Source organism: Pseudonaja textilis, chromosome 3 (genome assembly GCF_049901715.1).
Source record: "Pseudonaja textilis isolate UNSWEBS1 chromosome 3, rPseTex1.2, whole genome shotgun sequence".
In the NCBI taxonomy this organism is placed as follows: Eukaryota; Metazoa; Chordata; class Lepidosauria; order Squamata; family Elapidae; genus Pseudonaja; species Pseudonaja textilis.
Genome location: NC_141992.1, coordinates 63,453,156 through 63,476,715, shown reverse-complemented (window position 1 = coordinate 63,476,715; position 23,560 = coordinate 63,453,156). Strand labels below are relative to the sequence as shown.

Sequence of the window (23,560 nt, the reverse complement as noted above, 5' to 3'; positions counted from 1 at the left end):
ATCCCATCAACACAACTCTAGTAGACAGGGATCATGAGAATTGTCATTATTGTAACATATCTGGCCAGCAGGTAAAAAAAAGAGTGCTTACCCTTATGCTACAATCACTGTAAAAATAACTACTAAAAAGGAATTATAGAGTTGTGAAGGGCAGCATTACCTGTTCTGCCTTAGACACATTTTTATAGACTTTTCTCTATTGCAGTAAGGCTGTACAGGTAGACCTCAACTTACATCAGTTCATTTAGTGATGGTTCAAAGTTACAAAGACACTGAAAAAGTGACATGACTGTTTTTCAAGCTTATGACTATTTCAGCGTCCACTTGATCACGTGATCAAAATTTGGATGCTTGGCAACTAGATAATATTTATGACAGTTGCACTGTCCAGGAGTTGTGAGATCAGAGTTTGTGACCTTCTGACAAGCAAAATCAATGGGGACTTTGACTTTAACAGTAATTGTTACTAAATCAACAGCTGCAGTGATTCACTTAACAACTGTGGCAAGAAAGGGGCAAAACTCATCAAATGTTTCACATTATGCAACATAAATTTTGCGCTCAGTTTTGTAGTCGTAAGTTGAGAACTACCTGGATATAACTACAATCATATAACCTCATTCATGACCAAGGGTCCATTTTTTCCCTAATAGATTTGTTAAGGAAGAAATGATGGAATAACCACACATTTTTTCCTCATCTATTATCATTCAGCAACTGTCTGCCAAGAAACTTTCTGTACACTGTACATCTGTACATCCATTCTGCAGCTTTTCTCAAATCCTCAGAAGGCATATCCTGATACTTGCACATAGGCGGGACTCAAAGACAGAGATGCTGCACACAAATTATGTTCCAATATTCTGTTCCAGTGTCTGTGCGCATCTGTCGAAAAGGGTTTTAGACCCCTGTCCACAATAGGGGACTCTTTCATATCAGTGTCCCTAGTCACATTTAGGATGCAAATGGGTTAACTCCTGTCTATTAATTAGCCTCCTTTTGCAGCAATATCTATGAACAGCTGGGCAAATGCAGTTACTCGAAATTGAGGCTTTTGTGCACGCCTGTACCTCTCCACCTCTATTTTATTCCTATTTCATGCTGGGTCTTTCCTGGCCTGTGTCTTTGTGGTTTTGTCATTCAAGTTTGCATCAGTTTGTGAGTGAGTTTTTAGAAAATTATACTTTCCAATAGCCTGTGTTCTCTTAAAGGTCAAGGTTTGCAACACTTTCAATCTTTCTCTTTTTATAACTTGTCATGAATTATTCACAAACCGAAATCCATGGAAGAGTCAAATGGAAACGGCCCATTTAAAGGAAGAGAAAGAAACATCCTCACGTGCTTAATGTTACAAAGAAGTTTCCTGAAGGCTTGGCTCTGTCCTTTCTTGGAAAAAAAATATTTCCCACCCTTTTCTTTCTCTATTTTGCATAGCAAACTGTACACCAGCAAGCATAGGCTTTGGGCGATTCTCTAGCGTGGACTTGGCTTGGAATGTAAAAAGTGAATAAACAATGGGTAAGTTTGGGATGGTGTTACATGACTTCTTGCAGTCAGACTGCATTTTTTTTAGTCAAGTCTTTTCTTTGAAATTCCAATCTTAATCCATACAGTTTGGTCAAAATCCCCCAGTGCCAATGAGTGAATCCTTTATCTAGTGCTAGATATGCCTCTGATGCTCCTATAGTGCTTGCTGTGACAGAGCATTGGAAGCAGCCATAGATGCCTGGTTGCTCAGAAACATCTTCAAATCGTTATTATTCTTTCTGGAGAAAAAAAGTATACGGTATTAAGGAGCATGTCGTCCAATCTTCTTGATTAGGAAGCTGAGTCTCCATGCCACCCATTGTCTCTCAGTAATGTGAAACAAAAGTGGTCTGGCTTACATTCCATAGAAGACAATTTAGCTGCCATCTAATTGGAAAATGATTTGCTTGCTCTCCCATGAAATAAATGCCAGTATTGGTAGAGGTATTTTCCTTAAAACAGAGCAAGAAAAGGAAGGCTAAAATTTTTCCTCCCTGGTCTGTGATCCAAATAATTATGAACTTGACCCTCAGCAAATACTCTCTACATTATTAATATTTATTTACTTGTATTCTGCCTTTATTATTTTTACAAATAATTCAAGGCAGCAGACATATTCAACACACTTTTCTACTATTTTCTTCACAACAATTTCCCTGTGAGGTAGGTTGGATTGAGAGAGAGTGGCTGGCTCAAAGTCATTGCTTTCGTGGCTAAAATGGGACTTGAATTCACAGTATTTTGTTTTCTAGTCTGATGCCTTAATCATTAGACCAAACTGTCCTTGAGGCAAAAACTTTCCCACTGACTTGGATATCACAGTGTTAGAAGAACTTTGCCATCTGCTTCCAAAGTTGTTTGCAACAGAACTAAAAGTGCTGTATGAGAATCAGATTATTTCAAAGCAGTGATTTGGATTTCAGATGTGTTTTCACACTGAATGGTCATGTTCCAACTTTGAGTTTCAAGCAGAGAATCGTTGATAGCATGGAAAATATGGCTCTGCCACCTACAGTTTTACTGCAGCAAGATTAGTTTAGGTCTGGGGGGAAAGGCTATATAAATTTATTCAGGTTGTCATTTGGTATTAATGTATGGGTCATACTGACCCTGAAATACTGTTTTGAGTGACAATGGGAGTTTTATGAATGCTTATCCTTAGATCTTTGGTTGTGCTTTCATAAGCTCACACTAGAGTATCTTAGTATTGAACAATCATTTGTCCTTGGCAGTCAGTGAAAATGATGCATGTGCAACCTGTTATAAAATCATATTGCCAGAACCCAGCTGTCCTGCTGTAAGTATTCCTGATGTGAATCTTCAGCATGTCTCTCTGGAATCTGAATTGTGACTCCCATTTCAGGATCAAGCTGCATGTTACCTTAACTTAATGGCTTTAGTTTGGGATGGATGATTTCTGATCCAGATTCAAGTGGGTTGAAGGAGGACTTTTTATCTGTTAGTTCACACTGAAATCTTGGTTCAGTTTATCTACCCCATAAATTGCTTTTAACTCAATGTTGACCCCAGGCGACTGCCCAGACTAAGGTCCCTGCAGTTTTCCTGAGAAGATTTTTCAGAAGTAGTTTGCCATTGCCTCCTTTCCAAGGCTGAGGAGAGAGAGTGATGAGCCCAAGAACACCTAGCTGGCTTTATGCTTGATGTGCTCACAATCTCCCAGTTCCTAGCCTGGTGCACCAAACCGGCGCTTTCCCCATAAATTACACAAGAATGATTTTTTCACATGCAGAACTGGAAAGTCACTTTGATCCCTACAGTAGACGAATGGCGACAAAAATGGATGGAGTTAGCAGAGATGGCTAAATTTACTGGTTTGATCGAAGAAAAAATACAAATACTTTTATTTCTACTTGCAAACTGCTTCTGGACTTTGTGCTTGAGGTGGGGAAAAAATGAAATTTCGATTTTAGGTTTTACTGATTAGATAGATTTGTTGTTATGGAAATGGTTAGTTTAAACTATTATGTGAAAGTAAAACGTTGGGGTTTGATGTTAATGCCTTATTCTACTGCACCAAAGGGATTTAAAAGTCTTTTCTTTCTTTTTCCTCTTTTCCTTCCCCTCACTTTTCTCCTGCCTTTTCCTTTCCCTATTTTTCCTGTTATTTACTTTCATATTTTCTTTGTATGCTACATTACAAACTAATAAAAACTGATAGAAAAAAATAATTATTTTTTCACACTCACAGAAAATGTAAATTGAAGGTGTAGGATAGGAGATTCTAGAACTTATTTTTGAGAGGAGAGGGGCAAAAGTTTAAAAGCCCTGACCTGAATCAGCAATTCCACGTTGGCAATTTGTATGTGCATGTGGAGGATTGGCACTCCAGGTTGGAGCATGGTGGTATGTATTGGCTCTTAGTGATGCCAGCACTGAGCTTTTTAAGTCTAATCATTGGTATTTATTTAGGAAAATAAATGTCTGGATTTTTCATAAGCAAGGAATTGGCAGTTGCCTTTCTGTGTGCTGCCAAATAGTATTGGTTCAGCAGACTATTATGGAAAAAAACAAATTCATAAATGTAACTTCGGAAAGACAAGATGAAAATGTATGTTGAGGTCAGGCTTTACTATTAAAAATAAATTTCATACATGCGTCCTTTTTTAGAACAAGCTAATAGAACATGTACGCTGTTACATCATCTACTGATTTATTTTAAAAATGAATCAGGGCAATTGTGGCCTTTTTGGAAGTGTTAGGCTTTTTGAACACTGAAGTGCACATTAGCAAAAGTAAGTTATAGATTAGAAAATTATTCCAGAGAAGCTGGAGGAAAGAATCCAAAACTTTCAATATAAAGAGCTTCTGGTCAACCAAAGAGAAAGAGAGAGAGAAAAAGCAAAGAAAAGCTGGAAAAATAGCAGATTTACTTTATAATTAAGTATTAAACTATTAAAGAATGAAAACAGCCTATTTCAAGCTTTGTGGTGCTTCTTAACCAGATATTGCTGGAAAATGATGCTTTTTCATGATTTAACCTGGAGTGGGAAAATTTTAGATCTCTGGTATTAGTTAAGGATAAAACTTGCATTTAAAATAGTTCAGCTTGGTTGATTCCCCCAGTTTTTTTATTGGCACTAGAAAGAGCTTCTTGATAATAAAAATGTCTTAGCACTGATGCTTGAAAATCTGTTAAGGGAAACCATAAACCTGCTAGCAGATTCTTCCAACAGCTAAGGCCCATCAACCATATTATAGGATTAAAGGGGTTCACTTGCTGAGTTGGGAGGCAACAGCAGCTCAAACAGCAAGAAGCTTTTCAGTGGCCAAGTTGAGGTTTGGCTTTGCTGAAAACTGTTTGGGGTTGGCGCAGCATCCAGAACTCTTTGGTAAGGAACAAAATATATTGGGTATATGCAGTGAAGTAGAAAGACACTCAGCAGAGCATGGCTTTTAATGTAAGGTGATAAAAACAGCTTTGGGGAGCTATCTCATTTCTCTTTTTTTGCTCGGCTTCTGTTCATTCTTCTGGGACAGCTCTTCCCTTATTCAAACTGTTCTTGTATTGGCTACCTAGAACATTATTGATGAATAGGATGTCTTGAGTTCAGCCTAGTAAAATTTAGGTATTTCTGCCAAAGTCTTTTATGTAACATAGACTATCAACCTACAAACTTGAGGATTTTTTTCTTCTATGGAGAGAACTTGCTTAGTTTTACAGTGTAAATTCTATTCTATTTTTTTCCAGTAAGACATAATACTCTTAATTACTGCTATATGTACCACATTTGTTCTTCTTTTTCTGACTTGAATCCACATTATAGAAAGTAATTGGAGGAAGATGAGTTGTGCTAGGAAGCAGTTAGTAACTAAGTTTTTCTGTTATATGAATAAAGTCAATTACATTTTTATTTTTATTTATAGACCCTATTGTTTTACAGGGTTTTTTTTAAATTTGAGGCAGGATGGTTTGCAAAATATTAATCATTCTGTCTCTCTGTTCCACTGATATAGCTGTACACTTTCCCATTATGCTTGGGTTCTCCATTAATTTTCCACAAAGTGACATTTGCTATTAAATGAGTGTAACCATTCTGCTTAAAGAAATTAATAATACTGTAATGTAAATTGGAGGGATAGGGGGAAGCCAACCATGTCCAAAGCTCAGCTGTGAAGTGCCAAGTACATATTTCCCTATTGTTTTCCTAATTCATTTGAACAATTTCTAATGAAAAAATTTTTTTTTATGAAAGGTTAAGACTTGCCACCTTGGATGTATGATGAAATGTTTAAAACACAAAAGCAGGGGTAGGAAGGAAGGTTTGGTTACACTAAAGACATTATGATTTTCAGCAAGCCACACACTAGAGGCTTTTTCTAATCTTTTTGGTAACATTAAGAGCACATGTGGATTTAAGCTTAGGGAGGTCTTTAAATCATTGAAGCTCACTCCGATTTTGTATCTAGTTTCTATCTCACTATTGTGAATGTAAGGAACTACTTCTAATGAATTCCAGAAAGAGAATTAGAATTTCCTAGTAAGTAAAATATAAAATCTAGAACAACGTGTATGCATGTTTCCTGTGGTTTGTAAACCTGAAAGCAAACACCAGTCTGGTAGTCTTCCACTTATGAACACCATTCAGCCCAAAATTTCTGTTGCTAAGCAAGACAGTTGCTAAGAGAGTTGTGCTCCATTTTATGACTTTTCTTGCCACAATTGTTTAGTGAATCACTGCAGTTAGTAACAGGTTGCTAAGTGATTCTGGTTTCCTCATTGACTTTGCTTGTCAGAAGTTTGCAAAAGGTGATTACATGACCCTGGGACACTGCAACCATCATAAGTATGAACCAGTTGCCAAGTATCCAAATTTTGATCACTTGACCGTGGGGATGCTGCAACAGTTGTAAGTGTGAAAAATGGTCATAAGTCACTTTTCCAGTGACGTTCTAACTTCGAATGGTCACTAAACAAATGGATATAAATCTGTAATCCCCACTGCTGCCCAGATACTTGATTCCTTCCAGATACATTGTCAGTATCGCCAGTAATTCCCATGACTAGACTTGAAGGATTATGTGCAGGGGTGGGATTTTACCTGTATAACAACAGGTCCGGTTATCAAGCGCTTCACATTTAAAAAAGGCAAGTCCATACTTACCTTCAGCTGCAGCCTTTGTGAAGACAACAGTAAATCAGCTTTGCTCTAAACAAAGGCATAAAGTACAGGAAAGAGCAGGGGTAGATGGGCGGGCCCACTTCGTCATCGCAGCGAATCAGTTTGGAGTGAGCTGAACATGGGAAAAAGGGTTTGTCAGATCCGGTCCAAACCAGTAGAATCTCACCCCTAGATTTATTTATTTTTTTTGTAAATTTTATTTGAGTATTCACAATGAGAAAAAAAATACAGATAAAACATCTTTTTTGAAAGTAGCGTAATCCCGGGTTACATATCTTTGTACAGACACAAATTCAGGTTCATGCTCATTTTTATATTCTATTCCATATCTTACTACTATTTTACAGTTTCTACATAGCTTCTCCCCTCTTTTAATTTTCTCAATTTTATTTTAATTATCTCAATTCAAATCATTTTATTTATATTTTTTGTCTGTCCTGTTTCAATTGTCTATTATCTTTTCTCATTAAACAAAATTTCTCCTGTAGTTACTGATTGGAGTATGACGCCTTTATATCTTTTAAGTTTATCCATTTAACTCTTATTTAGGCTTCAATATATACCCTAAAGTTAACATTCAATATAATACATAACTTCCATTCAGATTCTGCTTGGTACATTCTTAAAATACACACTATAATCTTTAAAAAAAAATTATAAATGTATGTAATTAAAACAACACATTCCATTCCAATTCAATTCTATCATTAATATTAATATTCATTAAAGTCTTAACTTCTTTAACATTACTTTTCAATTAAATATCATACTTCTATGGGAACAATTATAAGCTTTCCATAATTAATTCCCCTCCCTCTTCACTTATATTTTATAAAACATTAACTAATTAAAATGTTCCCGTTCCTTCCTAATTCAATTTTCTTATTTATTTTATTTCACTTATTTTATTCACAAACATTTCACTAAATTACACTATTTTATCCCTCATTTTAATCATACATTGTTTCCAATTTTCTAAAGTTATTTCTATTACTAATATAACAATACAATCTTATGTACCTTTACAGAATCCCTTTTTCAGTTAAATTTTCACCCATTATCTCTAAATAGGTCCTGTTTCTCTATATCTTGCTCTGATCCTTTGTAACTTCTTTTCCTTTCCTTCTTCCCTCTCTTCTTCCCTCTCCCCTTTTTACCCCCTTGTCTCAATACCTCTATTTCTCTCTTCTGTATTCCCCTTTTCTGTTGCTTTCCAGTATTATACTTATTTTTTGAATTATTTTTCTTTTCTCTGGTTGTTTTTTAAGTCTTAAATTCTCCCTTCTCTTTCCCCCCTTTCCTTTTTCTTCCCCACATAAAATTACTTGTTCATTAAAGATGGCTTCTTCTTTGTCCCAGTCTTCTTGTTTTGCAGTCTTTTCTTGTTGTTTCTCATAGTTCCAAATCTCCATTTCTAAGAATTGAAAAACGAAGCCAAAAGAACCCTTCCCTTCTTGTGCATCTTCTTTGTACTTTTTATGTTCCATTTTCAATTCATCCAAAAGTGGCGCTATTGTATAAATTTTTAAACAACCACCCGATTAATTTTAGTCATTCAAATGTAATAACCAAGAATCCAAAGATCACCAAATAATCCAAATACACGCAAGCTGTTTCTTTTTGCTCTTTTTTTCACTTTCTCTTCCTGGGGTTACTGTTTAGTTGCAAAGTTTCAGTTAAAATGTATCTTTTAAAAGTCTGGTTGAAGTTTTATTGTAAATTCTTTTTAATTCCAGGCAGTCTCCTCCCTCTTCCAGATCCTGCCCTTATTCTTTTTCTCTCCCTTCCTGCTTATGAAAAAAAAAATTAGTGTCCAGAAATCTTTATTATCCCTTTGACATTTTGTTTTATTTTCAGCTTAATTGCCTATTGATGTCAAAGTGGATTTTTCCGATTTCTTATTTAAGTCTCTTAGTTGTCAGTATAGGGAAGAGAGAGAAGAAGAAAAAAAACCAAACCTTTCCCTTTTCACTTTCCTTCGCTGCTTCTGACTCTTCTTTAGGAGTGATGTTATTTTTTTTGTAAGTTTAAGTTCCAGGGAACCTTACTTGTTGCTTTTGCAATTTAACCCGGTCAGCCAAAACTTTCACTTCTTATCTTCCTCCTGCACATTCTTTTCCAGTTGAGTTCTTCTTTGTGGTGGCCATTTCTGACCACCTCTGCAACCGCCTTCGGGAAAGGGAGTAATGGCCAGCTGAGGAGGAGAGATGCGGCTCTCCTCAACCCTGCTGGCGGTCTCCCCCCTCTTCACCAGTTCTATGGGGTGGCTTAGCCCCGAAACCAGCCAGCTCGGAGTGCTCCAGTGGCGAGCCCAGACCGAAACCGTGCACAACCGCGGATTTCTGTCTGTCGCCGAAGAGACTTTAAACCGGAAGCCGGGAATCCCACCCCTAGATTTGTGTAAAATGCCCAAATTGCCTGGGTCTGCACAGCACGCTGAACCAATGTTAAATCAATTTAGGTTAGCACCAATTACAGGGTATTTTAAATAGTGTTAATTACAAGCCATGTACTGTAATCTTTTACCTTTTCAAGTAAATTTGGGGAGGTCAACTCTTGTTTAGGATCTTCATCAACTTCTTTCAGTGGAGACAGTGATACAGATACGATCTGTACTATAATCATCTGGCTTCTGTTGCTTGTAGAATATGGAATAGAGAACTGTAGGGTTTGATCTCTAAAAGACCTTGATCAAAGGCACAATAGCAGTACTGTAGGACTTAATATATTGTTCCTATAATTTAATGGTTGTACATGACTGGTGCAAGCCAGGGGACTGAAGGCACATTTGAAGAAAAAAATCATTGCTATTTACCCAGCTCTATAAGTATATACAATATATGTATTACCTTTTGGCAAACTAAGAACTAAATTGATTTTTTCTTCTGGAAAAAAATAAACATGTTTCTTGACTATTTAATATTTGCCATTACTTTAAAACTAGAGTCAGTTAACAATTGCCTGCCTGTTAGGGCATGTCAAATTTTTCAACTTTCAATTTCCATACATTTAGGGCTGCTCAAAAATTGTGACATGCCTTGGGGATTGTAAAAATATTTTGGTTACTTTAATATAAGTTAGATGTGCTTAGTAAGTAACTACATAAATAAATACATAACTTTTTAAACATCTTGTTTGTTTCATTTACAATCCCCTTATCCTGAATCCTATGGCCTATTATTTAAACTATTTGTTTGAGATTAAGGTTGGCAAACGTTATAATCTATGTTGAGCCTACATTAAACTGCTAAATGACATTCGAAGACCATTAATGCCCTCAGCCAGTTCAGGCTCCTATACCTAGCAAAAGCAGCCAAATATAGTTTATCATGCTTTCATTCTCTGGTCTCTTATCTTCAAAGGTAAATTTCATTTACAGGTAGTCCTTGGCCATTCGTTTTGACTGTTCAAAGTTATAAGGCACTGAAAAAGTGACTTATGACCATCTTTCATCCAACTGTTGTTTCATCCCAACGATCACATGATCAAACCATGTGAGCCACTTGGCATATATTTATGATGGTTGTAATGTCCCAGGGTGATGTGATCACCTTTTGCCACCTTCTGACAAGCAAAGTCAATGAGGAAATCAGATTCATTTAACAACCATGTTAGTAATTTAACAACTGCAATGATTCACTTGACAATGGTGGCAAGAAAGATCACAAAATGGGATAAAACTCACTTAACAACTGTCCTGCTTGGCAACAAATTTTGGGCTTAGTTATGGTTGTAAGGACTACAGATTTACAACTCCAAGTACAGACTTTGAGAATAGGTTGACTCTGATGGGCCTGAAACAGGATCATAACCAAACTACTATCCACTTTCTTGCAATATATTACTGATACATGTGCTAGTTACATGTGTACATGTACACATATCCACACATTCCTTTGGGACACTACCAATTTGTTTCTGAAACTTTTATACTATTATGTTTGTTGTGCCGACTACTTCATAACTTTTTGTATTCATGAATCTCTGAATAAGCAGACTTGACACCTTTTTGTAGATTTTAATGTATCCAGGAAAAATGTAGTCTGTTTATTCATTTCTGTAGAGAAATAGATTTCTGGTTGGTGTAGTTTGACAAGCCTTTTCAAATCCCTCTATAAGAAAACTAGGAAAAGAGAGGAAGAGACTTTGGACAGTTTTTTTTTAAAAAAAGCTTCAATTTTCTCAACTATTAAACCATCAGAACCATTAAACCATCAGAACCAAAACCATTGCAGCTTTTAAGCACATCTGTTTCTAAGAATGATTGTGAATAAGGTTTTAATTGTTAAAACCAGCCTTTTGAAGGATCTTTCTGAGGGATGAATGATACACATCCAAGGTTGAAAAACGCTCTACTGTTGTATCATATCTATTGTATAGATTACATTTATCTTTGATATATTTTATTATTGTGCAACCTTGAGCAACATTACAAAAAAGTTTAGTAATTCTGCCATCTGTAGAGGAGTGGTCTTTATAGACAGAAGGAGTGGTCTTACTTTAATAGACTGTGGTAGTGCTCTATTGAGTACTACCAAATTTAGTTGCTGTTTGGGAGCTCTGTGTGTGTGTGTTTGTGTGTCACTCTCCCTCCTCCATCCCTTTGTGATTGTGGCATTTTCTCATAGCTTTGTTCCCAATCCCAATGATTAAATTTCATCTGGGTGCTTCTCCTTTTTTACTTTTCCCTTTTCATGTCTAATTTGACAAAGGGGGTTGTTGAGCAAAAGGATTTTCCATGAAAAGCCTACGATTTTCAGGCAATCATACCAGCTTGCTCTCATGGCAGTGCCATGGTGAAAGGGAATAACATTATTTGGCATGGAGCCGTTAAGGGGAGGGGAAAGTACTGAGAACAGAGGGGCCTTTGTCTAACATGTACCGCAATAAAGTGCAAAAAAAAAAAGTGAGAAAAAGAGATTGCTATTCCCCAAAGCTTTTTTCACTTTTTTCTCCTCCAATTTATTCACACATTGCCTGACCGCAGGGCACCTCATTGTTACAGGAGGTCTGAACAGGAAAGTTGGACATTATCCTTTTTTTATTTATTGAACATATACATATATGTCCTCTTGGGTCATATTTTTTATATATGACCCAATATATGATGATGGCAGATGAGATTCTGCTGAAACGTTGCTACAACTTTAAAAGCACAACTACAATGACGTGGGAAAATACCCGAACAAAGCTGAATGCCATACATGTAAGTACCAAAAACTTAAGAATATATATATATATATATATATATATATATATATATATATATATATATATATATACACACATACATACATACATACATACACACATACATACATGCATACACACACACATACATACACACACACACACACATACACATACATATATATATATATATAATATATATATATAGTATATAAAATGACCCAAGAGGACATATATGTATATGTTCAACATATTTATGATTTTGTGTGAAATCACATTCTGTGGGGATTCCATAGAAACCCTACCCTGGAATTACAAGTAGCAGTATTTTCAGCCTCATGTTAATGAAACTTGCTCTAAAAATCTGATTAAGGTAAAAAAAATTGTCATTATTCTGGAATCATTGGGGAAATTCCAACGTCATGGCTAAAAGTCAAACCCAAAAGTAGAGATGAGAGTTGGAGATTTTGAATTATTCCAGTCTGGGTTCCCTCACTCCAGAGTGAAAGAAGTCAACCAAGAGGGAATGGTTTTTAGCCATCTTTGTTCAAATGCAGCAAAAGGGATGCATAGTAGAAAATCTGGGCCTAATATGGTGAATACCATTGTGCGTCAGTGCATCTGATTCTATTTAACTGGAAGGTTTTCAATGTCACAAGTATATATGAATTTAATCTCGGATGCTAGCTGGTATATATGAATTTAATCTCAGTTGCTAGCTGCCTTGTAGAGCAATCAAAACTTACCAAGACATTGTGCTACCAAAACTTAAAGTCAAATTTTGCAAAAGGATGTGCTCTTCATTTCCTTTACAAAAGCTGACTGGATTGGCAATTGAATCTTATTTTTAAACTATTGGCAGTGGATTCACCACTTTATCCATGGTAGCAGATGGTTTAGAGCAGTGGAATAAGCAATGTTTCCACCAGAAGGAATAACAGTAGGTTTCACAATGATCAGAGGATTCTGCCTCTGTCACTTAGCGTGACTGCTTTCTTTTGCCTAATGAAGGGTTGGCCTTAATGAAAGCCCCTTGGACAGCTTTTTATACTTTCAGGGTAAGAGCTCCCTGCAATGAAAGCTAGTAAAAGCAAGAAAATTGCAATAGGCAGCAAAGAGATTAGGGTACATTCCTAATCTAAATGAGCAACACATGCAGAAAACTTTTCTAAGAAAAATGGAAAGGTGATTCTGCTAGAAGGGGAAGTAAAGAATCAAGAGCAAAAAAAATGGTCTTTTAGGTCTAAGAGGTGAATATTAGAATGTTTTGTTTTATGAACAGAAAGCAAGAGTAGACAAAGGCATGGTATGCAAATTTTTCAGGCTCACAAGTTTTCATAATTAAGTGTAGAAGAAAAGGATAGCTGCCTAAATGCCCCCAAAATTGGAATTACATAAGGCAGATGAAGGACCAACATGAAGTTATTGTGACTGTACAGTACTTTGGACAATGGGGCTAATGTTACCCCTCCTCCCACACACACACGGCTTATAAAGGTTTGTGCAGATACTTCGCAACTTGCAACCAGAGGTGGTATTCAGCAGGTTCTGACCTGTTCTGGAGAACTGGTAGCAGAATTTTTGAGTAGTTCGGAGAACTAGCAAATACCACCTCTGTTCCCACTCCCATTTATTCTCTGCCTCCTGAGTCCCAGCTGATCAGCTGGATCTTCTTTTGTTGCCCTGCACAGGAGAACAGAGCTGGAAAGCAGGCTAGGGGGAGGGGGAGGGAATGGGATTTTGTAGTATCCTTCCCCCAGGAGTGGGAAGGGAATAGGGATTTTGCAGTATCCTTCCCCTGCCACACCCACCAAGCCACACCATGCCCACCAAACCATGCCCACAGAACTGGTAGTAAAAAAATTTGAATCCCACCATTGCTTGCAACCATTCATTTAGTAACTGTTCAAAGTTACAACAGAACTGAAAAAAAGTGACTTATGATTGGTTTTCACATGACCGTTGCCTCATCCCCATTAAAATTTGTGCACTTGGCAACTGACATGCATTTATGATGGTTGCAGCATCCTGAGGTTCTGTTATCACCATTTGTCACCTTCCCAGCCAGCTTCCGACAAGCAAAGTCACTGGGGGAAGCCAGGTTCACATAACATCTGCAGGGATTCGCTTAAAAACTTGGCAAAAAAAAAAGGTTGTAAAATTGGGTACAACTCACTTAATAACCCTCTTGCTTAGCAACACAAATGTGCTCAATTTCGGCTGTATGTTGAGGATTACCTGTTTTAAGATTTGTGGAGATGTTGCATATACAAGATTGAAGCAGTTTACAACCTATATTGCTGCCAGTTTATTTTTTAAAAAAAAGTTTTTAAAAAATGCCAATATGATCATATTCATATCAATATGAATAAAATGTGGGGGGGGGAATCCTCCTCTATTCATTAGTCCTGGTGTCTAGGGTTAGATATATTTTTCTTGTTATGGATCAACAGTAAATCAGAATTTCACAGTTTGGCTGTAATAAGGCAGTCTGGCTCACCACCACCCCCTTGATTGTGTGTGGGGGTGGGTGGGTGGGGGGACACAGAATGGACCCAAAACAAAACTGGGAAGACTGTGTGTCCAGTGCACTTTTCCACAGCTTCATAAACCGTTGTGTATACATCTGTAGGCAGTAATTCAGTTGTGATTATTACGTAAGCTTCAATCAGTTAAGAACTTCAGAATTACAACTTTCTCGTCTCAGCTGGGTCAATCAAGGTCAGCCGCATATAATTTACTTCTGGAGCTTTAGCAGTTTGAAAATACTACAGCTTGCTATGATATGTCTTCTTTGGAATTTGATGGAATTGCATGGTTTTCTAAATTGCTATATTTTGATTCCATTTCTTTTTGGCTCCTTCTAGATGGATTCCCTTTAGCATACTTAATGGTTTCATCAACTATATAGTTTCTTATATCATTAAGCCATTAATGTGAGAAATATGGAGTTCTGTGCCATCAGAAATATGAGAAGTTCCTAACTGGATCTTCCAAATGGGGTTGCAGTGTTTTAGACTTCCCTCATTAACATGAGAACATTTATTAGGTGAGATTTGTTTATATTATTTTTAGGCCATTCAAAAGTAAGAAGGTCTGGGAAAAATGTTTAAAAGAATCAGATTAGATCACTGAACCAATTTATGAGCAGTTCTCGATTTACGACCACTCAGTTAGTGGCTATTTAAAATTATCTCAGACTTTCCGAAGGTGACTTACAACCCAGATTTGAAGTATTGATGGCCCTGACCCCATGATCCCATGATCACATTTTGGGTGCTCACTAAGCAGCCTGTATTTGCAGCCATTTGCAGCATCCCACAGTCATGTAACCTCAATTCATTATATATATTTTTTTGCCAGAATTGCTGTTTGCTTCCCATTTCCAGCTCAAAGCACCCATTGTAGACAATAAACTCACTTAATGACTGAGGCATTCTCTTAATGACCATAGCATTCTCTTTATGACTTCCATGTTCGCTTAACAACTATCACAACTGCAACATTTTTGCTATGATCCTCTTTTGCCTTTTGACATAAATGCTGGAGACAGAGAGATGATTCTTCAATAACAAAAACAACTATTTTCAATCAATGTACAGTTGTAGGGATGCTGATAAAGTACAATACTGAGTATATTTGCCTGGCAAAAGATTGCAGAAAACTGACTGTACTTTATCCCAAAAAATTGAATAATAAGCTCATAATTTTATGACCTAAACAAAGTTGCATGCATATGTTGAAAAAAAATGGAAATATTTACCTCTATTGCAAATGGAAATGTGCCCTCTTTTGTGACCTGACAAGCAAAATCAATAGGTAAGCCATTCACTTAACAACCTTGTTACTCATTTAACAACTGCAGTGATTCACTTAAAAACTCTTGCAAGAAAGGTCATAAAATGGGCAAAATTTACTTAACTGTCTCACTTAGCAATATTGTGGTTGTAAGTCAAGGACTACCTGTATAGTATGGATCTTATCCAATTGCATTTTATAATGAATTCATAAATTTGTAGCTTGGTTTTGACCTAGTATGATGTGTGAATCTAGAAAGTAAGACTTGAAAATCAGAGGTCATTGACCCCACATGCACACGTATACAAAATGTTCCAAAATATTTCAGTTTTTTCCCCTGTTATCTTTATCTTGAGTCATACATAGGAAGAATAGGAAATTTGGCTTCTTATCCCAACTAAAGAGATTTGATAGTGCAAATAAGAGGATTTGTGCAATTTTAGTTGTTCCAGGTTCTCTCTTTTACCCTATTGTCTCTCTAGTCTTTGTAAGCTAAAAACAGAAGGGGCAAAAAGTGTTCTATTTTTTTGTATAAAATCTAATCTATTGATTTATAAACCAAACATAAGCCAAAGTAAGGTATCACCATTTTAGATTAAATCATAGGTTGCCCAATGACCTCTAAATGTTTTGCACAGTACTCAAATTTATTGTACAACTTGGTATGTAATCTCCTAAGGCTATGAGTGTGGCTTAGCTTTCCAAACATTGCCATCAAACTTAACTTTTAATGAAACAGGATGAAAAGTTATTAAATGCATGAGAAATAATCATATGAATCATATTGCATTAATGCTATCAAATCCGAGTGCACATTTGTATCAAATTTATTAGACTTTGTCTTCTCATTCTGGACTTCCCCAGCTGTTTGATGATGACTGTTGGCCACCCAAAAACAAAAAAGAAAACAATTCCGTCTTCTTATCAACATTTCTTTAATATATTGGTCATGTGACTTAGATCCAATAAGAATTCTACTCTCAAAATCTGGAGGGCACAAGTTTATCTAGCCATAAATGAAATGCTTGAGTAAACAAAACTCATGTTTTTAAAAGTATATTCATGGCCTTCTAGAAGATAGTAAGAATTTGGCATTGTGTGTGTTTGAATGTGTGTTTGTATAAGATATACATTCACATATCAAGTATGTATGTACTTTTCACTTGACATTGTTGAAAGTTTTAACATGTAATGTTATTCCTTTTGTTCTTTTAATAACTCTAAACTGCCCAGAGTCCATGATGAGTGAGAGGGATTGATAAGTTGTATTAGTAATAAATAAATATATTGGAGAATAAGCTTTTGTAACAGTTACTGGAAATCAACTCAGGTGCTTTACCAAACTGGACTTCTTTTTGTGTGTCTTGTAACATCAACAGAGAACTGAAGAGGGTGGTATGAAAACAAAGTAAAGGGAAGAATTTGAAAGGTGGGGAAAGCAACTGTGTTTAATTTAGTGCAAAAGTGACCTTTCAGCTGGGAAGATCAGAGCTGCTTGGCTGGGTCACCACAGAGAGTCCAGTGATGGGTGGCCAGTGAAAGTTTACCCTCTCACAGCCCCCATTCCCTCCCAACCTGCCCAAGTGTTAAGTTTTCAAAGGTTCGATATTTCAAAGCATTGAATCCAACAGATGAGTCCTTTGATTTTTCTCCCCGGTGCGTGCTGTCCTAAAATGTCATGCTTTTTAAAAAGAAATTGCCTCCTATGGTCCTGGGGTTGTTAGCATTTGCAGAGGTAGAGTAAAAAAATTAATTGGTTGTGGAGCAAAATGTTGATAAAATAATTTATATGGTGCCTCAAACTCACCAGGATTCACTCAAAACCTACTACTCAGTATTAAAATGTATTAAAGAAAACAGCTTCAACTTTTTTTTCTTTCATTAAAGCCCCTTTGCAAATAAGACAGCACCAGCGGAGAGGAGTCAAAAAGTCACCGTGACTTCCCTCCATGCAATCGGTACATTGATTTTCTTTGTCTTTCATCTTCAACCATCGGTCTTAATTGGATCCATGAATATTCACATTTGTTTCTACCAGCACTGCAAGCAAAGAGGGTTTCATTGTATGCTGGAAAGAAAAATAGGTCTTAGAGATTAATGTCACGTTATTTAATATTTTAGGATGGAATCTCCAATTAAAGCGTGGAAAAATGAAGATTTCTTAAGCCAATAAATTGTCATGAATTCAAGAGTCTCTCAATGAGATTCTTTCATGGCAGAGGATGAAATAGAAGCTCAATCTCTCTGCTCAGAGTCCAACACCTCACAATGTTAAGATGAAGGGGAAGAACAAGGAAGTGATCTATGCAGTGACCAGCATTAACATTAGTGGCTGACTCAGATGTTGATGCCAAGTTATGTTTGCTGCTCTTTCTCTTTCACAAGGACTTCATCAAGGAGTTGGATTGTCTCCAGTTTGGTCTTTACTATACAACAAAATTAACATCATAACTCAGTAATTCAGTTATTGTTAGTGGATTTCTTCAGCATTATGCAGGTTGAACAAAACCCATCTCTGCATTGCCCCCAGCATGTGGATGGGACTACCTACCATTTTAGGGAGCAGAGGAACTGATGCTGTCATGCTCAGGACTATCCTTAGCCTGCTGGAAAATGACCCCTACCTCAGTTTCTTTGTTCCATACCCAGTTGTATTTTTCCCCATCTGCCAGCACACAAGTCAACCTTCCATGCTTCATTCCATTCTACGTGAATGCCTCCATTTGTGTTGGTTAGGATGTGCTTTAGCGGGTGCCTCCCTTGTCCCCCATCCTGAAATTACAGTAGTTATTGGTGTTGTTTAGTTAGTTGTTGTTTATTTATGGAAAGGGAAATGATGGACTTTTCTTTATTTTGTTGTATTTTGTTTTGACTTGGTGAATTAACAAGAGTTCTATCAAGTTTCTCCTTCTAGCCTAAGTGTCAGGATGAACTGTACAACTATTTTGTCCAAGTAAGAGAATGGAAAGAAATTGTTGATTGATATCCTGGAATAGGTAAAAAGAGGAAAGAAACAGGAGAGCCCACCATGGTCCAGAGAAAATAGTCATTATTGTGGGTGGGATTTCTGAAGCTGGCTTCATTTTAACTAGTTCACACCCAGAAGACAATCAAGACTGCTGTGCAGGAAACCTTTAAAGTCCAACTGAAAGCCCCATGAATGGAGTCTGTTTAGAACAGAGTGGAATACAGTAGTAGCAAAGCTGTTAATATTCCTGGTTTAACTGAAAGCAGAGGTTGGTGGGGGCCTTTCCTGTAAACATTCACACTCCAATGTCTGTGTGTTCTTTTTCCTCTGCGATTTTCATCTGTGGTGACCCCACAATTGCTTCTCCCTAGGGCCCAAGGAGAGTTTCATCTGTACTTTTATTTTCAGGGTGGCCTAAATCCATGCTGGAACCTCAATGCTAACCATTCCCATAAGTTGGGGTGGATGCCAGACATTGTTGGTGGCGACTGACACCCAACTCTTCAAACAATCTGGGCTCCAAAAGATAATCCTTAGAAGCAAGATTACCTTTCCCAACACAGTGGCACCATCAGGTTCTTTCAGAGGGCAATGTGTGGCTAGGCCTAGATGTAACCTTTCTAAACATGGCTTTTGCCCAGGCCTCAAGAGTCTGGGCATTACATGGGTTCTGTGAGCAATATCCGTTCAGCTCCTGTGGGTGTGTTTATGTTTCTCATATGAAAATAGGCAATCTGAGGTTACTGCTGTGTTGGAAAAATGTCAAGACTCAATTGGCAATATCCCACCAAACCACACGTTTGCAGGAGACAAAAACAAAACACTTGAATTTTAAAACCATGCTTGTATACTTGTGTGTATCTCTCTCTCTCTCTCTCTGTATGTTTGTATCTCTGTGTGTGTGCAAATGCATGTGTAATAAAAATAATTGAAAAGATTATTTCTAAAAGATATGAAGAAACTAAAACATATGAAGAACGGTTGCAAGATTTGGGTTAGGCCATTCTAGAGAAAAGGACTAGGGGTTACATGATAGCAGTTATTTCTATATTGGGGGGGCTGCCACAAAGAGGAGGGGGTCAACTTACCAGAAGTGAAGACAAAAAAAAACAATGGATGGAAACTAATCAAGGAGAGAAGCAACCTGGAATTAACGAGAAACTTCCTAAAAAGTGAGGATAATTAAACAGGTTGCCTTCAGAAGTTGTAGGTGCTTTATCACTGGAGGATTTTAAGAAAAGGCTGGACACCCACCTGTTTAAAATGGTATAGGGTCTTCTGTTTGAGCAGGGGGGGTTGGGTTAAAAGACCTCCAAGGTCCTTTCTAGCTCTATTCTGATTGATTGATTGAAAAAGAAAAATGAAGCCTCCAATTGTTCCCCGAATGAAGAGAAAACATAATATAGTGTCCGATCTTGAGAAGACTCTTCTTGCCTTTTCTTAAAGCCTTCTTTAGCTCTCAGGTTCATTGTTTGATGGAACATATGTTTTACAGATCTGTCATGTGAAAACTATTACACAGAGGAACTAGAGCAATAACAATAAGCCACGTAACCATGGTGCATTTAATCCCTGAAGTTGGATTATTAAACTATTGCTTGTGCATATGAAGCCAGATCGCATCATGCTGTGTTAGCTTTTCAGCAGTAAATTTTCATTGGGATGCAAAGGGTTTTTCTTTTTTTCTTTTTCTTAAAAAAAAAAAGATTATTAGTATCACATACTTTTGGCTCAGAGGTTCAACTCTGTCTCCGCATTGGCTGTCTCCCAACATAATTTAGGTTGTGGAAAGAGGATGTCTGCACACACTAAGTTTTGAGTTGCAAAATGAAGGCTCAATTGACAAGAATATTGCTGCTCAGTAATTATGAATGTGTTGTAAAATAGACAGCTCCATAAACAAAGCTACCTGATTAAATTCCAGGTCAGAAATTTCTTCCCTGATTGTAATTTCCATTATCATTTTTAACAGATGTTTATTAACATACAGTAAATATTGCTGGTAGCATGTCACAAATTAAAGAGCAAGAACATACTTTTTCTATTTTCATCAAGCAGTGGTTTTTCCTGTCCCCAAATTTATCCTAGTTTCAGGAAGATAATTCAGTTTTCTTTTATCTATTTGATTTACATTCTTCTCTGCTTTTGTTAGCACTTGGGGCAGTTAAATGTAGAAGAAAAACAATTTATAAAATAGTGAAATGGTCGTATTAAAATTATTGATAAAATGAAGGGATGAGGCCATCTTGTGTCCCGATAAATGATGGCTAACACACTAAAATCCTATTTCTGTGGGAATTGGGATTTCGATTCTAGAGTTTTTTTCATCTCACAAATGCTTTCTTCCAGACATGGGTAATTTCTTTCTGTTTGTATGAGATCACCAACTCGAGTCAGGGGGTTCAGAAACTTTAGGGATAAGAGAACTGTACCCAAGCAGTGTGCAGCCATTAGAGCAAATCAGAAAAGGTCCATGGACAGTATTGGCATCTAGAAGCACAGCTGAGAGGCCCTTCCACCAAGTTCATGAAAGACCTACACGAATCTGATAGTAAACTATGTAATGTGAGCAAGCTGTTTCCCATCAAAAGCCAAAAGTGGGACTTTGAAAAAGACCAGTTATCCCGAGAAATCCACATGCTCATAATCAGGGGGTGACCAAGTGAGATCTTGGTAAATAAAAGGCCTTGAGCAAGAAACATTTGATTCCCAACTAGCCACAATGGTAGTATTCTACCTCTGACTCTATTTAGTTCTCTGTCAATGTCAGTTTGGCTCACTGTGCAAGTTTCAGTAGATGTCAGAATATGTCCCAGACCATATACCACAATGCAGGTGAAGTAAATAAGCTGGCCTTGGTGATTGCTAGATCCTCAAAGAAGCCGCATCTTAATGCCAATTATGTTAGTGTTATATTTCTCCTTTTGTATCAATCCCCACTGTTGGCACTGGCAGTTGCACAGTAACAGCACTAGTTGCAGCCATCAAATCTGTACCATTAGCAAGTTCCAGGGTCATGGGGAGGTTTTTAATTTGTCAATTCTAAAGGAGAGGAGCATTGAGCAACAAATTGGTAAGAGCAGGATCTTCAAACTTGACAGCTTTAAGACTTGTGGACTTCAACTCCCAGAATTCCTCCTCCAGTCATGTTAGCTCATGAATTCTGGGAGTTGAGGTCCACAAGTTTTAAACTTGCCAAGTTTGAAGACCCTTGGGTAAGAGCATTGGAGAGCATGCATATACACGTCAGAGAGAGAAAGAGAGAAGATATTATTTCTCCTGTAATTCTGGAAGTATCCCTTTGGGCACGGGTGGGCAATTATGGTTCCTTTACATCTGTGGACTTCGACTCCCAAAATTCTTGAGCCAGCATGGAATTCTGGGAGTTGAAGTCTATAGGTCATAAAGGGGCCATAGTTGCCAATCCCTGCAATTGATATTTAGTGTTTCTGAGGCAAAAGAGACAAAACTCTACCCTTTCCCTTGAGTTAGAAAAAGTTGGTGTTGGTTGGCTATCAAATAAGCTGAAGACTTCTGGGCCCCTATGTTTTGTTCAAGGGGCATTTCCTAAGCACAGTGGTTTCTTTCATCAAGCAAAATATTGCTTATTTCATAGTAATTCATATAGATGGACTAATAGAAACCATATTTCTGTTTGGCAACTTTCCAAGTATGTTTTAGAGATGATTACATTTGTTACTGGTAATGTAAACTTTATTCAAGATCTTCAGTTTAGTTTTGTGAACTCACCAGGAAGTTCATTCTGATTATTTGTGGTTGGGCAGCACATAATTTCTGTAGCTTTTGCTGAGCAGGGAACTAACTATCTTATGTCCATCCCACCTTTGTATTCTATTACTACAAGATAGATGAGGCCTGAAATAAAATCGTTTTAAAGATGACAATTCTGCTGGGCTGGATGATTGTGCTGTTATGTTTCTGGCTTAAGATGAAGTTGCAGGCCTTCATTGAATTCTTAATAATAATTTTTTTTTTTTTTTGCTATTTGGCTGAGTTTTCTATGTTTCTTACAACTTTTTCTTCTCTTGCTTTTCTCTTATTAGCTGGATTGCCATTTTTGATCATTGAAACAAGCACAATTGCACCCTATCCACGTGGATTTTACTGTAATGATGAAAGCATCCGTTACCCTATGAAAAGTGGAGAGACCATCAATGATGCTGTTCTGTGTGCTGCAGGCATTCTTATTGCCATACTTGCTGTAAGTAAGACAAATAACAGAAATCTGCATCTTGTAACCAAATTTGCCATAAAATGTTTTCTGTCTTTAAATAGAACAATTAGCAAAGCCATAATGCTGGGTTTTTGGTTAGGCACACTTCATGACTTCAGCTGTGGTTGTTTTTTAAACACCAGGGCTTACATTAAACTCAGCCACTGGATTGTTAACAAAATACTGTACCTGTCTTTTGGTACTATTCATAAATAGCTAGTCATTAAACTATCTTTTGGAGAAAAAACGGTTGAGTAGTAAATGGCTTTGATATTACAGTTTCAACTGCAAAATATATCTGGCCACTATACGGATCAAAATAATGTAATGAAGTTAGGGTATCATTGTTCTGTCTCTGAAGATCGCATTAAGTGATTAAGAATGTAACACTTGAAGAACTTTATGAATCAAAGCATATACGAATAATCTCAAAGTAAAGACATGATGGCCTTTCAGAATCATGCAAACAAGATAAATCCCATAAAATTTAGTTCATTCTATTTTTACATTTCAGTAACGTGCAGCTAAGAGCTTAGAAGGTTCTGGTGCATAGTATCCCTAGACTGATAAGCTTTTTTTTTGGGGGGGTTATATTTCATGATGAATCATGAAGTATATTCTTTCTTGCAAGTAGCCATTATCTGTCAATACTTCTCACATGGTACAGGTAGGCCTCAGCTTAATGACCACAATTGAGTCCAG

General features: G+C 37.0%; 1 protein-coding gene across 1 annotated transcript in view; it reads left to right on the top strand.

Moving 5' to 3' along the window:
- PLPP3 (phospholipid phosphatase 3) overlaps nucleotides 1-23,560 on the top strand; it is a 74,440-nt gene that overhangs the window by 13,490 nt on the left and 37,390 nt on the right. The window contains exon 2 of the mRNA XM_026707174.2: nucleotides 22,689-22,846. Within this exon, the coding sequence (XP_026562959.1) occupies nucleotides 22,689-22,846 (158 nt within the window). The remainder of the gene's footprint in view (nucleotides 1-22,688; nucleotides 22,847-23,560) is intronic.